Raw genomic sequence first — 16,230 nt, 5'->3', positions numbered from 1 at the left:
GGTTCGGTTCGGTTCGGTTCGGTTCGGTTCGGTTTGGTTTGGTTTGGTTGGGTTCAGTTCAGTTTAGTTTAGTTTAGTTTAGTTTAGTTTAGTTTAGTTTAGTTTAGTTTAGTTTAGTTTAGTTTAGTTTAGTTGGGTTGGGTTTGGCTCGGATCGGCATGGCTCAGTTTAGTTTAGTTTAGTTTAGTTTAGTTTAGTTTGGTTTGGTTTGGTTTGGTTTGGTTTGGTTTGGTTCGGTTCAGTTCAGTTCAGTTCGGTTTGGTTTGGTTTGGTTGGGTTCAGTTCAGTTCAGTTCAGTTCAGTTCAGTTTAGTTTAGTTTAGTTTAGTTTAGTTTAGTTTAGTTTAGTTTAGTTTAGTTTGGTTGGGTTGGGTTTGGCTCGGCTCGGCACGGCTCAGTTTAGTTTAGTTTAGTTTAGTTTAGTTTAGTTCAGTTTAGTTTAGTTTAGTTTAGTTTAGTTTAGTTTGGTTTGGTTTGGTTTGGTTTGGTTCGGTTCAGTTCAGTTCAGTTCAGTTTAGTTTAGTTTGGTTTAGTTTAGTTTAGTCTGGTCTAAGTTTTGCAGGCGGTGTGAGTCGGACTCCTCACATCGTGCTGTGAGACAGACTCAGGTGAAAACATCTCCTGCATGTCAGGCAGGACTTTTTCTCTCTGGATGAATATTTCATCAGCGGCGGATGCCTCGGTAAACAGAAGCAGCATTTTATGGAGCAAGCCGAAGCCCCCGGCAGCAACTGCAGCAGCATGTGTAAACACTTGGCGGGACGGTCCAGGACTGTAACACCGAGCCGAACAGAACCTCTCCTCCCTGCTCCTGTTTCAGACTCAGCAGTTTGATTCAAAGGTCATTTTCTTTTCTTCTAGCTTCCTGAGGAGCAGTAAATCTGCAGCTGCAGCCGCCTCAATTACAGAAAAGGTTCCTCTGCAGGTAAAACTCTGTCAAAATGTCTCATTTATTCATTCTGACAACTTTTTCAAGCCTTTCTGAAACCCCGCTGCAGATAAAAACAGCCAGCAGTTAAACACACGCCTAAAACGGGTAAATTATGGAGCTACAGCTCCAAGTTTTAATCACCTGTGAGCGAATAAAGGCCACCTGAAAGTCAAACACTGCAGCCGTGTTGGTGCAAATGAGGAACTCCTGCAGGCTTTTTGTTATCTTATGAAATAGCAGAAACCCTGTTTTAAAAAGTTATGATGAGATGAGGGTTGAAAAAGCAAAAACCCCACTTTGTTTTAATAATGAAGTCTGTGCTTTACACCAAAACTGATTTCACACTTTTTAATTATTAAGCGTGCCAGTGGATGAGCACCATCATCACCATCCGTCCGTTATTCTTTCCTTCACACTTTTAGATTCCTGCAGCGTTGGGAAAACCTGAACTCAGTTTGGAATAATGTGCTTGAACTTCAGAGACTGACTCCAAACGGGCCACAGAAAGTTGGACTACAACAACTGAACTGGGGTTTTAATATCTTTAATAGTTTTTACACAATTATTTCCACAATATCTACATTTCTTCTACAGTTTGTAAATCCAAGCGTTGGTACTTTTATCTGCTTTCACCCAGTGTGTCTCTGGTTGTTTTAGGGCTGGAGATTTTCTCTCAGAGGGCAGAAAATCCTCACAACCAAACTCTCATTGACTCCCATTACCTCTACACCCAGAACTCTCATAGACTTCTATTGTTTCTGACTTTTCTTTTCAAAACTGGCAGTGAAGGGTCTTTATAGCTTGCTGTGTCCCCTATTTAAAACGCTGCAGACACCACCTGCTTTTCTAATGAAGTTTTTATCGTCGGCCATAAAAACCTGCTCTGTTGGACCCTCACAGATATAAACAGATTCAAAGTTTCATCCACACAGGCCTTGTGGTTGAACCGTGAGCTCTAAACTAAAACTAATCAGCATTACAACTGCATATTGTAGAGAGCAGTTCTGTTTATTTGCTTCATTGCAGTGAGAATCTGCATCAAGCAGATATAAACGGCAGACGGGGCGAGTTTAACGACAAGGAGAGGAGGAAGAAAATATGAAGTAAGATCTGAAAGACGTCTTCAAGGATGAAATGAAAATGAGGAGAAAGAGATGAACAGAAAAGAGGGCGAAGGCCGTACTAATGAAGAAGAAAAAAGCAAAGAAGAAGAGAGGAGGAGCTGCTGTTTATAAAAAGAGGGTTAGATTGGAATAAAAATGGAAGGTCTGTTTGTGTTTGTGTGAAGGGGAGACCTTGAGCACCGAATCAAGGCATTTAGCAGAATATTCAGTGTCAACATGAGCTAATAGAACAGTAAACTGCCTGCAAAGCTCATTAAACATGAGGAGCATTGATCCGATGTTCAGAGCAGCAATCAGACAAGCAGCGGGAGGTGTGTGTGTGTGTGTGTGTGTGTGTGTGTGTGTGTGTGTGTGTGTGTGTTGGCTTTCTCAGGACCTTCGGTTTATCACTCTCCACTGGATCAACTCGAGCTGACTCGTGTGTGTGTGTGTGTGTGTGTGTGTGTTGTCGTCCGGCTGTGACCTGACCTTTCCTCTAATTGACTCGAATCAATTAAGCTTTATTCGCTCCATCAGGCTGCTCTGAGGGGGGGGGTCTGCTCCAATCAGAACTTAAGCTGCCCCTAAAAGTATCATGTGAAGCATTTCAGCTCAGAAAATAAACGACTGAATTTACAGCCTGTGATTCTGAAGGAATCTGCTTAAACCTCACCGGGCTGCGACCGTCGAGGACGAACCAGAGACACGAGATAAAGACAGATTTTTACCTGGAATCACGCTGATGTTGGCACAAAGCTGGGTGGAAAAAATACAGCTCCTGAATTATTAGAACTAAAGGAGGAGTTCCAGACCTTCGTTTTTGGGGCTGTTGCTGGTTTTAGCTTTTATCTCCTGTCCTGATGATTTTCGCTTTCAGCTTTTAGCTTTTCTGGTACAATTTAGCTAGTTTTAGGTTATATCTACTGTTTTGCTGGTTGTAGCTTTCAGCAGCTGTTTAGCTAGTTTTAACTTTTACCTATTCTTTTGCTGATTTTGGCTTCTATTTACTGTTCCTAAATTCAGCTTTTGGCTGTGGTTTTGCTGGTTTTAGCTCTTAATTATTAAATCGCACATTTTAGCTTTTACTAGCTGTCTTTCACAAATTTTTGTTTTTATTTGGCTAATTGTAGCTTCTAGCTTGGCTAATTTTACTTTTTAGCTTTACCTTGGATAATTTGAGTTTGTGTTTTTCTAATTTTAACTTTTGCTCGCATAGTTTTAACGTTAACAGAATTTCAGTAAACTCCTTCAGTACTCGGTGTTCACGCTGCGTCTTTGCAGAAAATCTTCTTTTTTCTTGTTACAAAATATGATGATTCAAGTACCTTCGGGTGATTTGGGCAGGTGGACATGTAGTTACCTGTGTTTGTCTGTCTTATAAACTGATTAACTGATTAACCTTTGGAGTCAACTCCATTCAAGATGGCCGCCACAGCTAATCAGCTAATCAACCCTCTGAGCTCAAACAGATTCTGCAGAATCTTTGTTTCAAACTTCACCGATATGCATTTCCTCACAAAATGCTGGTTTTAACTTATGGTGATTTTAACTGTTTTGTTTACAATAATAATTTCTGTCCTTCCTGTTTGTTTGTTTGTTCTGCCTCTGCTCACCCGTCTGCAGCTGAAAACATCTTTGCTGACGTTCAAAAGGCCGCGCGCTGCGGAAACAGACCCTGCAGCCATAAAACATTTAATCATTCACCTCAGCTTCTTTACTTATGTTCATGGTTTTAATAAGCGACAACTGTTGGGTGTGTTTTAGTTGCAACGAGCAGAAAAACGCTGCGCGGTTCTTCCTGGGAGGTGTGTGGTTTGATGTGTCCTGTTTTATTCATTAAAACTCAGAGAATAAGAGCTGTTAGTGTGACATTCAGCCTGTTCACATTTACTCCTGTGGTGCTCACACTGGGAGCCACTCTGTCGCTGATCAATACACACACACACACACACACACACACACTGCTGAATGCAGCTGTAATGTAATGTTATTTTTGTATTTATTGCCTAAAGGACGAGCTGTAATGTTTTTGTCTGCCTGTTAGCAAAATATCTCAGGAATCACTGAAAGCATCTTAATCTCTGAGAAAGTAAATGTGTGGTAGTAGCTGAGAGTCGTTCACAACACGTCCTCGAAGCGCTAACAGACCCTGCGAGGAACTGCATGATGTTATTCTCATCACTGACACAAGAAGAGATTAGTTAAAAACTTTGGCACGAAAAGGCGGCGGGTGATATGCATTCCTTTAATTTATCTTCTATTTCCCATCTCGTCATCATCAGACTGAAAACAACCAGATCAAACAATCTGCTGCTCCTCTCTGAGCAGAAATGTGCTGCTGTAAAAGTGTGTGTGCTGGTGTGTGTGTTTCCACATAATGGAAGCAGTTTCCATTTATTCATAAGATACAACAGAGGAGCGTTCGGCTGCTGCAGTCCAGGTATGATGCGGAGCCACGAGGGACTCAGGTGATCAAAGATCGGCTGCTGTGTGTGTGTGTGTGTGTGGAGGTGTGAGCGTTTAATCTGATCCAGAGTGGGGGAAACAAATTAAAGCAGCGCATGTGTGTGAATGTGTGCACACAGCCCATACATGTGTGAAAGTCTAGAAAAGTGACTGCATGCAGAAAAAAACACCTTATTAATAATAAAGCTGGGAATTTCCTGTGTGTGTTTATGCGTGTTTGTGTATGCAGGTTAGAAAAAAGGTGGCTGTGATTATTTTCCTCTGTAGCCGGGGCTCTAATTCCCGCTTGAGGTGGGAATGGTCCCTGAAAGAGTCCCTGTGGAAATCACAGCAGGCGGGCGGGCCGACTGCAGCTCTAAGGGGCGCTGATGAATTATCCATAAAGAAAAAAAAAAAAAAAGAAGGAAGGAGAAGGGCACGATGGTGGGAGATAGAAGAGGAGTAAATGAATCCAGGGAGAAACGATGGAGGAAGAGGAGGAGAGGAAACATAACGATGGGAGGAGTGTGAGAGCAGAAAGAAAAATCCATGCGACCCTCGTGTGTGTTTATCCTCACTGTTGGATCCCGATCAGTGTGGTTCTCATGTTTGGAAACATGTTTCTTCAAGTTACACAAAGAGGAAAACTCTCAGGTGAGATGTAAAAAAGAACAACCCTGAAAATATTTTAGTGCTCAGAACAAAAGTAAAGAAGAAAAATCAACACAGAGCATCTCTGTGGAGAAATCTGCATCTCTAACGCTTCTGCTCGGTTTTTATTGCTGTGGTTTGTGAAGAAACTACACAAAAACATACCCTGAAAATGTAAAACAAGGTGAAAGAATACAACACAAAAAAACACACAGCTGTGGGAACGGGCCTTACGTACAGGAGGCTGACCTGCCCAAAACCAACATCATCATAAACAGATAACCACTTCTAAACTCACCAGATGGATGGATGGATGGATGGATGGATGGATGGATGGATGGATGGATGGATGGATGGATGAGTGGATGGATGGATGGATGGACGGACGGATGGACGGACGGACGGACGGACGGACGGACAGTTGGATGGATGGATGGATGGATGGATGGATGGACGGACGGACGGACGGACGGACGGACGGACGGTTGGATGGCTGGATGGATGGATGGATGGATGGATGGATGGATGGATGGATGGATGGATGGATGGATGGTTGGATGTTGGATGGATGGATGGATGGATGGATGGATAGATAGATGGATGGATGGGTGGATGTTGGATGGATGGTTGGATGTTGGATGGATGGATGGATGGATGGATGGATGGATAGATGGATGGATGGATGTTGGATGGATGGATGGATGGATGGATGGATGGATGGATGGATGGATGGATGGTTGGAACCTATGCTAACACACTGTTAGCTAATATGCTAATCAGCCACAGGCCTCCTGATTCTAATATTAATTTGTAATAATTTTAAGTTGATTGACATTTTTAGTTTAGCCGATTTTCTTTCTGTAAATATTTAACGTTTGGATTCTTCTTTGTAAACAAACCTTATCAGGGCAACCAGAAATATTCAAGCAGTTTTAATTAAGAAAATTACATCTTGGACCAAACAAAGCAGTTAAATTCTCCACCTCTTATTGGCTAAAACACACCGACACTAGCATCCCTTACATGTCTGCTGTACGTTATTGGCACAGTTACAGATTCTTCACGATTTTATGAAAAAAATAACCTTGTCATGATGTTTCCACACATGTTACTGCGTATGAAACTTGTCCATCTTCATTTTTACATCCTTTGAATGTAATTCTGCAGCGTCCTTTCTGCTCCTGCAGTGATTCCTCTGCTTAAACAGTCATTTAACAGACATTCCCCGCAGTCCCGTGGAGGTAATTAAACCGGAGTTGGCTCTCTGTGTTTGACCGGTAGTTTATGGCTCTGTGCTGTGTGACCCCGAGTCCTTGTTTTACATCGAGTGTGTCTCACTGTAATGTTTTGCACAATCTGTCATCACATAACACATTATCTCGCCTATCTGTAATGACTTTGTTATGGGGGTGTATCCCACACAGTCCCTTCAGAGTCCTCACAGCCTCCAGCTTTTAGACACTGTGCAAATTACAGGGAAGATAATTATATCCAGATAATTTTGCCTGTAATGAACTCGTAAGCTGCTGTTAGCGTCTGAAGACGAGGAGAAGGGCGCAGGCGTTAACTAAAACACAGACGGTGAAAAATGAGCCCCACGAAGGGGACAGGAGGAATCTGTACATTTGGCCGTAGAGAAATTTTTTAAAAATAAGCCCAGAAGTTGAAGGAAGTGCTGAGTTCAGGTACCTCCAAGACAAATTGTTCTCTAAACTGTGCCCCTATAATATACCTTCTTAACTACCTTCAGAGTTTGCCTTTATCACCTGCTCAAACCCCAGAGGTGGAAGTTTTCCTCTCCTTCAATTTATAGAAGGCAATAACAGCAAAAATAAAAAATAAAAAAGAGACCAGTCAAAAGGTTTCACAAACTTCAGGAGAAGTTTGTCTCCGGACGACCCCCCGTTTGGACTGTTTTTGCTTTGTTTGTCAGGAAAACAACTGATTAGGGGTTCTGGAGTCCTCCTACAAAGATCTGGCTCCCTGGGCAGATGGGTCTGGTCCTGGGGACGTCTCGTCTCTTTTAACGGACCTAAACTCCCCGTGGAGCTCCACAACCTTCACTTTAATACAGCTTCAGTTTGTTTTGTTGTCCTAATTGGTTTTATGGCTCCTTTTTCAATTTATCGTTGTTTGAATTCATATTTTATTATCTCGTTGTTTGAACAGAGCAGCTTAAAGCAGCTAAATGTGCTTTTCTTTAGATCTATCCTAAAAGAATCCATATTTTGCAGGAATGAGGACCGTAGCTTCTGTTTTTATCTATCCTCTCCAGGTTAAAGCCAAGACAGACACGATTTACAAGAATGATAGTTTGCATAAAAATGTGTAAATCTCATCTGACCGATGCGTTCTTTCATTATGTTTTTTTGTGGGCCCTCATAAAACCCAGGACCATCTGGTGCACTAAAACCGAATCCCTCACTTATAACTCCTTCAGTTTTCCTTCAGATTCACGTCCCTTTGTTTCAAAAAGTTCATGGTTACATTTTGAAGAATTCAAAGGATTTTCTCTTTTTTTGCACAAGCCTTTAATCCATTTTCCTTTTGTTTGGAAAGAATTTATTCGCTTCTGACCGAAAGCTGCAGCAGAACAGACAAAGTTTTAAAGATTGCAGAGATCTAGCAGGTTGGGTGGTTGAAGGTCGGCCCCAGAATGCAGGAAACACAAGGAGCAGAGAAACGAAAAGGGTTTTATTAAGGAAAACAAAACAACAAGCTGGCGTGGCAGCAAACTCACAAATTATAAACGTCAAAGACCAGCGATGCAGACAGTGAGTTACTGCAACGATGCTTCGCCAACGAGAAGATGAAATCACCGAGGGACAGACTGAGGGCAAAATGGAAACTGAAACTAAAAATACACAAAAGGCTAAAGATCTAAACACATAACAGAACCCAAGAACCACTGCAGACAAACAGGAAACTGATCTAAAACTGTAATGAGTTCATGTTTTGCTTTGTCTTGTTTTTAAGGATTTTTGTATTTGTCTTCTGGGTTCATCTCCACCTGTCTTCAATCCTCATCACTCACCTGTGTCCACTTCTCCTGATGTCCCCGTCTTTAAAACCCGGTCTCTTGTTTCACTTCCTCGCCAGTTCGTTGCCTCAGGTACGGTCTTCGTCTTTTGTCAGTTTTCACGCCTTGAGTCTGCGTATGGGGTTCGCCGCACTCACCCCCAGCCTTGACATAAAATCATTTGTTTGGTTTTGGTTTAAAAAGTTTTGTGGAGGACTTTTTATGTGAGAAGTCTGAGCGGCAGTGAGTTGGTCAGCAGTGGTTTCTCACATGGATCCATGAGAACGGTTCTTCGTGCAGCGGCAGATTAAACCTTCCTGGTTTCTGAAGCCTTTCTGCTCTGTTTATCATCACCTTCCTGTGTTTCTGTTTGTACTCTGCCTTCCTGCCCGGGTCTCTTTGACTGGATGCTAATAAATTAACACCTACTCGCTCTGCGGCGCCTCAGGAGCTCCTCATCAGCAGACTTGTTTCTTATTCACTTTAACCGCCGTGGCAAACGGCTTGAACTGAAACAAAAATAGTTTCTCTTTTTTTAAGGGGATCTTAAATTGTGATTCCAGTGTTTCTTTAAGTTGCGCAAACTTCGCTGTAGCTTGTTCTGTGTCTGACATGAATTATTTGTGTGAGCTCAAACTAACACAAGAGAAAAGTTTGTTGGAATTCAACTAAAAGATTCGATTATTTCCAATTGTTGGTCGAGGCTACGGCACATCACACGGGGACGAAATGATGCTGCAGAAACAGGGTGCACTCGTGTCTTTACCACAGGACCCGAGAGATGCAGCATCTGTACGACCTCATTCACACTTAGCGCTAAAACGTGTCTTTAGCTACTAAATACAGGTGTGAACCGCCTCAAACCATCTTTTTACTAGTCTGAACACAATCTGTCCTGAGCCAAGCTGCAGGACCTCCCCATAACTAGGTAAAAAACACCATCAACTGTCTGATTAAAGACAATTAAACAACAATCCTTTGCTTTATGCTACAGCTTTGAATAAACTGTTAATTAGAATATTTTCTTGTTGGGATTGGCTTCCAGGCCACAGTCTGGTGGGTTTCTCTTTCGTTTTGTATGTTCTGATTGTTTTAGAGCTGGTTTGGCCCACTGTGGTCCCTGTGTCAGTCGCAGAATGAGGGTACGTCACGTTTTATTCACCTAATTAAAGGCAAAGCTGAGGCTAAGTTCACAGCAACGCTGTTTCACTGCAGCAGCTTAAAATCTTCAGTCACTAATTATCGTAATATAATTCTTACGTATCACACCTGTTAGCTAATTAGGCTAATAACATTATAATGTTCAGATGTCATCAGCAGACCTACTGATGTCCTCTTTGTTGCTCGCTGATTGTGAAGCATTTACCTGCCAGGTGTGAACCCTCGAATCATACCTGACCACCTGCAATCGAATTACGCAGGTTGGATATATAGTGCCAGGTGTGAACAGGAGCTCTTTGGGAATCACAACCACAATCAGGATACTTTATTAATCCAGGAGGAAATAAAATCTTATTTTCTGTCAAACTGTTCTCTTTGCTGAACAAGCTGTGACCGGCCGCTGGCAATAAAGAGCCCAAAGATCTAATTTAAAGTTAAGATCAATGGCTAAACAAACAACTGCAACAAAAATATTCCTCTGAACTGATCAGGTGGTGAACTGAAACTGAGGGGAAAAGCAGCCAAAGTCTAAAGACCTTCGGGAAGTCTGGAGGACAACTGAGAAGAAAGTTTGGCTGCTTGGAAGAAATGAGAGACTCAAGACTTCTGCACAGCATCCAGGGCAATTCGGACGTCTCCAGTTCCACGAGCATCAAATGGGAGTCATTCAGCCTCAGTGGAACCTGTCATGTAGAACAGAGAAATCCCTGTAATGTTCTAATAATAGTTCCACAGAAAGTAATCTCCTGCCTGCGGGGAGAAATAATACCCTAACAAGGAGCGTTTTGTACTTTAAGATATTTTTATCTCCTGTGGTGTCAGGATAGTATTTATACAATCCTCCCAAAGAGAGTTATGACCCTGTAGTAATCAATAGTACATTTACTACAATATAAACGTACTAACAGCGTGCTGCGGTGGTTTTTGTTTTTACCTGAGGCTGCTGATCCTGCAGAGAATCAACCAGAAGTTGTTTATTTTTTCATTTTATTACCCAAAACAAGAACTACAAACAGTAAAACTGAGTGATTATAAAGCATTATTTGTGTTAGCCAGATTACGCAGAAAACTATCAGACAGCCAAAACAAATTCAGCTGATTAGCTGCAGAATAGTTTATCTTTTCAGTTAACGTAGCAACATGAATGTTGTTTGGTTGAGAAAATAAATAAAACATTTAAACAAGTGATTCATGCAAAAGTGCCAAAATGTCAAATTATCTATGATGTAGTTTGTTTGAACTGCTAGGAAAGTTTTGACTCCAAGTTTCTGATTCTGCAATCTGAGATCACGCTGATTGACGTCTGCTGCAGGTAAGATACTGACTGCTCTTAATTAGAGTGCACTTTGGGAAAACTAAACTTTTCCTTTAAAGCTCTTTGTTCCAACAAATAAAAGAGAAAACTGTCCGAGAACAGAGTCAGCTGAGCTCTGTTTGGATAAATAATCCAGCAGTCAGCAAATTTACATCTAATAGATGATATTGACCTTTTTTTGGTGGGGGTGGGGTGTGTGTGTGTGTGTGTGTGTGTGTGTGTGTGTGTGTGTGTGTGTGTGTGTGTGTGTGTGTGTGTGGAGGGAGGGGGACCCCAGTTCTCTTAATCAAGAGAGGAAATAAAATAAACAGCCAAACAAATCTGTGGTGCAGAGAAAAACACACCAGTTGTCAATAAAAGCAGACAAAGCATCTTAATCAGAGCGACAAAGTGGTGATCAATCATGACGGAGTGAGTCTCAGAACCCGAGAGGGCCCGACCCGAGCTGCAGTGCAGATGGAGCCAACATGAGGTCCTCAGAGACCCCCTTCCCTCCCATCCTCCCATCCCTCCCTGCTGGCTGCACCGTCTCCTCCTCTATCCCCCTGCATCGCCCTCCTTCCATTTTGATTACTGTCTGCAGCTTCATCTCTCTGCCTCGTCCCTCCTCTTCCTTTCTTCCTATATTTCTGTCTTGGTACCCACCATCTGTCATCCGTTGTCTCCCTCCGTCACCCCCGCCCCTCTTCTTCCACTCATTTTCACTCCCTCAATCCAATTCTGGGAGCTTTATTGGCATCATAAGATGAATTTTACCGTCTCTTTCTGGAACATTTGTCTTTCTCAGACTAATCGTCTACTTTTAACGCTGCTCCTCTAAACTTCTCTGTTCAGGCTGTTCTGGTTCCGGTCAGCGCTCCTCAGATCAACACCGGGTTCAGAAACATGTATTTTTAATCACTTTGCTCATGAAACAAGCAGTGTGAAAGTGAATGTAACTCAGAGGGAACAGCCCATTTAATAAAACTGATTTAAATTTAGCCTGAAAGTGGCTTTGATGACATTTATGCAAACAGTGACCCCATGTGGGGGAAACCCTGAAACAGACTGAAACAGCTGCAGAAAATCAGCCGAATGCTGATTCAGCATCAAACTATTGTTTTCCTGTTGTTTATTTTTGTTTTCATTTCTGCAGTCTGACTCAATGACTTCTGCAGACTTTCTGCTATTTGAACCTTTCTTATATCAAAACTTTCGGCTCATTTTGGCTGATGGCTCAGGCGCCTGCTTTGCTCTGTAACCTTTAGAGTTTTCAAAGGTTTTTAACTTTATTTACAAATATTTTCCCAATGGAAACATGAAGATCTGTTCAGATCCTCTCTTTGAAACCTGCTTCTTGTGTTTGTTTTGTCTTCTTCTACTTTTTGGTTTTAGCCAGCATTTTGTTTCTTTATTTTAGCTTTTATTTTGTCATTTGGCACTTTAGTTTTAGCTATGCTTTTGCTGCTTTTAGGTTCTAGTGATTCTTTTAATACTTTCAACCACCCTTTGTTCATTTTAGCTTTTAGCAAGCCTCTGGCTTGTTTTCTTTAGCTTTTAAGCTAACCTTTAGCTACTTTTAGCAAGGATTTTGCTCAGTTCTCAGCTGTTTTCCTCTCATTTAAATCCAGTTTTGTGACTTTAAATTTAAACCAGTTCCTGCTCTGAATTAGAATCTCTGCTGTCAGATGTTATTCTCAGGATTTCTGCAGATAAAAGATTTAGTTTTCAGTTTTCAAAACAACAAAACCAAACCCTAACTGAATTCACATTTGATGCTTTCTCAGTAATTATTTACTTTTTTTGCCTGTGTTTAATTAGAATTTTCTTGTGCTTTAAGTTTTGACTTTATTGTGATTTAATGACTTTTTCTGCTATTTGTTGTTTTACACTTTAACATTTTAGATTTCCTTTATTGTCGTGCTTGCTTGTTTTAATGTTATTTAAGCTCAGAGAAGCCTTCTAAAATGTTAAATATAAATATATAAACTGTGCAGCAGAATAAAGGAAGAAGGAAAGTGAACATCCTTATGAATCTCTGATATTTGCACAGAAAGCTGAAATGCAGCATCTGAAACCGTCTCCGAGGCTCTGCAGGATCAGGAAGTGACGGACAGAACCGAATGGGGTCGTTTGGATCATAGACAAAAAAATAAAAAATAAAAAAATAAAAAAAGTTGGGTGGATGAGGAGATGTGTCCAGTTAGACACCAACAGGTGGAGCTGCGCAGGAAGTTAGAGGATGTTCCCTTCAAAATAAAACAGGCTCGCAACTTTAAGAGCTGTCATAAAAAAAATTGATCTTGGTTGAAAAGTTTCCAGTAACTGCAAACAGTGCAGTTTTAATTTTATATATATTATTACCACACTTTCTTTGTTTTGTTTACATAACTATTTTAAATATTTGAGTTTCTGTTTATGACATTCAGAAGGTTTTTTATTAAAAATGTCCTGAAATAATAAAACTGCTCGTCAGGATTAGTGAGTGTAGAAAGGGGGGGGGGGATGAGATATTTTATTCTTTATATGGAAATAAAAGATATTAAATATATAAAATACACCTACACAGGACACATAATGTGCGTGAAAGTATTTTTTTGTATCTGTGGTCGTATTTTATTTGCATCATCTGAGCCCACTCTGTGGTTTTACATGGCCGAGTTGCTGTCGTTTTCAATCGTTTCCACTTTGTTATAAAACCACTAACAGCCGACTGTGGAATATGGCTGGAATTATTGCTCAGGTGGTTTTATCACAGCACCAAGCAGGATTAACTGAGCTCCTGAGAGCGACCCATTCTTTCACAGATGGTTGTAGAATCAGTCTGCATGCCTAGGTGCTAATTTTATATACCTGCGGCCATATAAGAGATTGTAGCACCTGAATTAAATTATTTGGATGGTGATATAGTGTATATTTGAATTAAATTACTCTAAAAGCAGAAGACAGAAACTAAAGTCCGGTTTGCGGCGCTTCTGAAGTCTTTTATTGTGAAGGGCGCACACCGGAACCACCGCGTTTCTTTTTCCGGTTGTCGGAGCCGTGAGAAGGTGGTCCTCCTGGGTGAAAAACACCGTCTCGAAGAGGCGAAGGGTGGCGTAAAGTTTCTCCCCTGACTTCTTTCTCTCCTTGAAAAAATAAAAAATAATTAAAAAAAAGCGGCGGGTTCGGGTTCAGGTTCGGGTCCGTTGCATGCCGCTGTTTGTGTTCGGGGGAAAAGCTGGAAAAGTTCGGGGTGAAAATGGAGAGCCCAGCTGAGTGAGAGTGGTCCGAGGAGGCAGGCTTTGGCTCGGACCGGGAGTCCTGCCCTGCGGCTAACTTAGCATGCTCACACGCCGAGACGGTTCGGGTAAGTTGGACCGAACCGACCAAAATCACTCGAACTTCCACAGATTCAACCACGCAGTTGTTGGTTCTGGACTCTTTGGGCCGGAAACTCTTCCTTGTTTTCGTTGGAAATAGTTGTTCTGATAGTTTTTGTCTCCGACACAAATAACTAATTGGGCCTGTGTTAAAAAAAAGGAAAGAAATCCTCCCATAAATGAACTTTAAAGCTAATTAACTCATGAAATATTTTAATTAAACTGATTATTATCTTCTGTTCTTGTACAAACGGCTCCAACTAAAAGACAAACCGTTATATATTTATCATACTCTACTATATTTGCCTTTTTTATATTTATATCACAGTTATAACGTTTTAAACATATTCTCTACAGAAAATTGTCCAATTAGGCTTCATTGTCTTCTACCATTGACAACCATGATTCTGAAAAACCTGATTAAAACCAGAATGCAGTGATTTGTGTAACTCAATGTTTTATTCCCATTGGAACAAAGTAAACAAGCAAATCCTGAAGCTAAGAAAATCTCCCTTTTGAATTTTAAGGCAGAAACAGCAAATGTTCTAAAACCTGCATTGATGGAGGCACTAATGCACCCCCATACCATCAGAGAGGCAGGCTGGACCTCAGAACAGTTCTCCTCTTTGGTCCAGAGGAGACACATCTGCTCACATCTGGCTTCTCCTCTGCCTGATAGAGCTTTAAGCAGCATTTGTGGACGGCACGGTGAACTGTGTTTACAGAACCAGAACCAGCCTTGACCTTTGACCTCAGAGGTTTCTACAGATTCTTCAGATCTGTTGATGTTATGAGCTGTAGATGATGGAGATTCAGAGTCCTCACAGTTCTCTGTTGAGGAACTTTATTCTGAAATTGTTCCTCTCAGCCTGGAGAACCTCTGCCCATCTTTCCTTCCAAAATGCTCGTTTTATCTCCAATCCTTTCACTGACCTGCTTATAATTAACCTCATTAGTCTCTAAAAGCTCCTCCAGATGTTCCTTTTGTTGCTCCTGGAACAACTTAGAATAAATGTGTTGAAGAAGATAATCGTTGCGTTCTGGTTTTATTTACGTTTTCCGCGCCGTCCCATCGTTTTCAGAGGTGGGCTTGTATAAACATCAGTGTCTGGTCCGATTCACCAGAACTAATGTGCTGCTGATGAGATCTCATTGTTCATTTTGCATTTCACAGCTTCGCTCCTCTGCAGCCGGCCGTCCTCCAGGGGAGCCGTTTAATTTGCTGCTGACGCTGCAGCTCTTCCTAATGGATCAAACTTTACTTGATGACATTTTTTTTATTTTATTTTTTCAGTAGAAGCTCTGCATGAGTCCCGAGGAGAACTTCCTGCTGGAGGCGTCCTGTGCTTGAACTAGTCTTAGCGAGCCGCTCCCCTCCCTGATCGATCGGACTTTTCTGCTGTTTCCTGAAATGGGGTTCTAAGAGGTTCCTCGGAGGAGCTTTCAGAACCTCCTGCCAGCTGATTGGACAGCAGAGACAAGTATTTTAGGAGCTAATATTCAGAATGTATCCATGATGTTCTGGGAGGTGTTGAATCGTAGCGGCTGATGGAGCCTGGATGTTGGACGTCCTGAGTCCTGAGCGCGGGGGAGCAGCGGCGGTGATGAGGCAGGGCTCCTGGGGGCCTGCGTGGCTGGCTGGGCAGCGGCTCCAGCTGATGTGATGGGGTGCCGGAACAGCAAGGTCCTCCCTGAGCCTCCAGGGGATGTTCAGTTGGACCTGGTCAAGAAGGTCAGTGAGGTCAGGTGGAGCACTTATCAGTGGTCAGTATCTGACCTGCAGTAGGAAAAAAAAAGTCAAACAAACTCTTTGAAATTTTAATTAAGTTCAAGTGTTTTTACTGTTATTCCATAAACATATTAAAATATGTGGAAACGGTGTTTCTGTCAATAGTTTCATATAAATTCACATTTATTTAGCAGGAAAGTAAAGATTAACCAGTTTACACTGGTTCAGGAGCGTGCACGATCAGCCTCTACCAATAAAATCTGGTCCATTTAACAATTAAAGGTCAGCAGCAGGTTTGTTTTTACACACAAATAGTGCTGGGCGATATAGAAAAAATCCTATATCATGATATGGATAATTTTATATCACGATAACGATATATATCACGATATACCCCAATTACATACGTTGTCAGTTATTCTCTGAAAAATATGACAAAATAATCTAATTTCTTACCTTTTTCAAGCTTTATTTTGAAGTGACATTTAACTGAACTTTCACAAATGAGATCTGCTGCGTTTTAGTGCAGCAATATA

The 16,230-nt window shown here is 41.5% G+C and overlaps 1 protein-coding gene across 2 annotated transcripts in view; it reads left to right on the top strand.

Moving 5' to 3' along the window:
- The first annotated feature begins 13,634 nt into the window (after positions 1–13,634).
- The window catches only part of pskh1 (protein serine kinase H1), a 10,174-nt gene continuing 7,578 nt past the window's right edge, over positions 13,635–16,230 (top strand). The window contains exons 1-2 of one of the 2 annotated variants that reach the window (XM_017434677.3): positions 13,635–13,952; positions 15,263–15,697. In XM_017434677.3, coding sequence (XP_017290166.1) covers positions 15,629–15,697 — 69 coding nt within the window. In that variant the 5' untranslated portion in view covers positions 13,635–13,952; positions 15,263–15,628. Of the gene's footprint in view, positions 13,953–15,259; positions 15,698–16,230 lie in introns of both variants that reach the window. The other variant, XM_017434675.3, reaches the window with a different exon arrangement.

The sequence above is a fragment of the Kryptolebias marmoratus genome, linkage group LG11 (assembly GCF_001649575.2).
Source record: "Kryptolebias marmoratus isolate JLee-2015 linkage group LG11, ASM164957v2, whole genome shotgun sequence".
Taxonomy (NCBI): Eukaryota; Metazoa; Chordata; class Actinopteri; order Cyprinodontiformes; family Rivulidae; genus Kryptolebias; species Kryptolebias marmoratus.
This window is presented reverse-complemented; position numbering and strand designations above follow the sequence as displayed.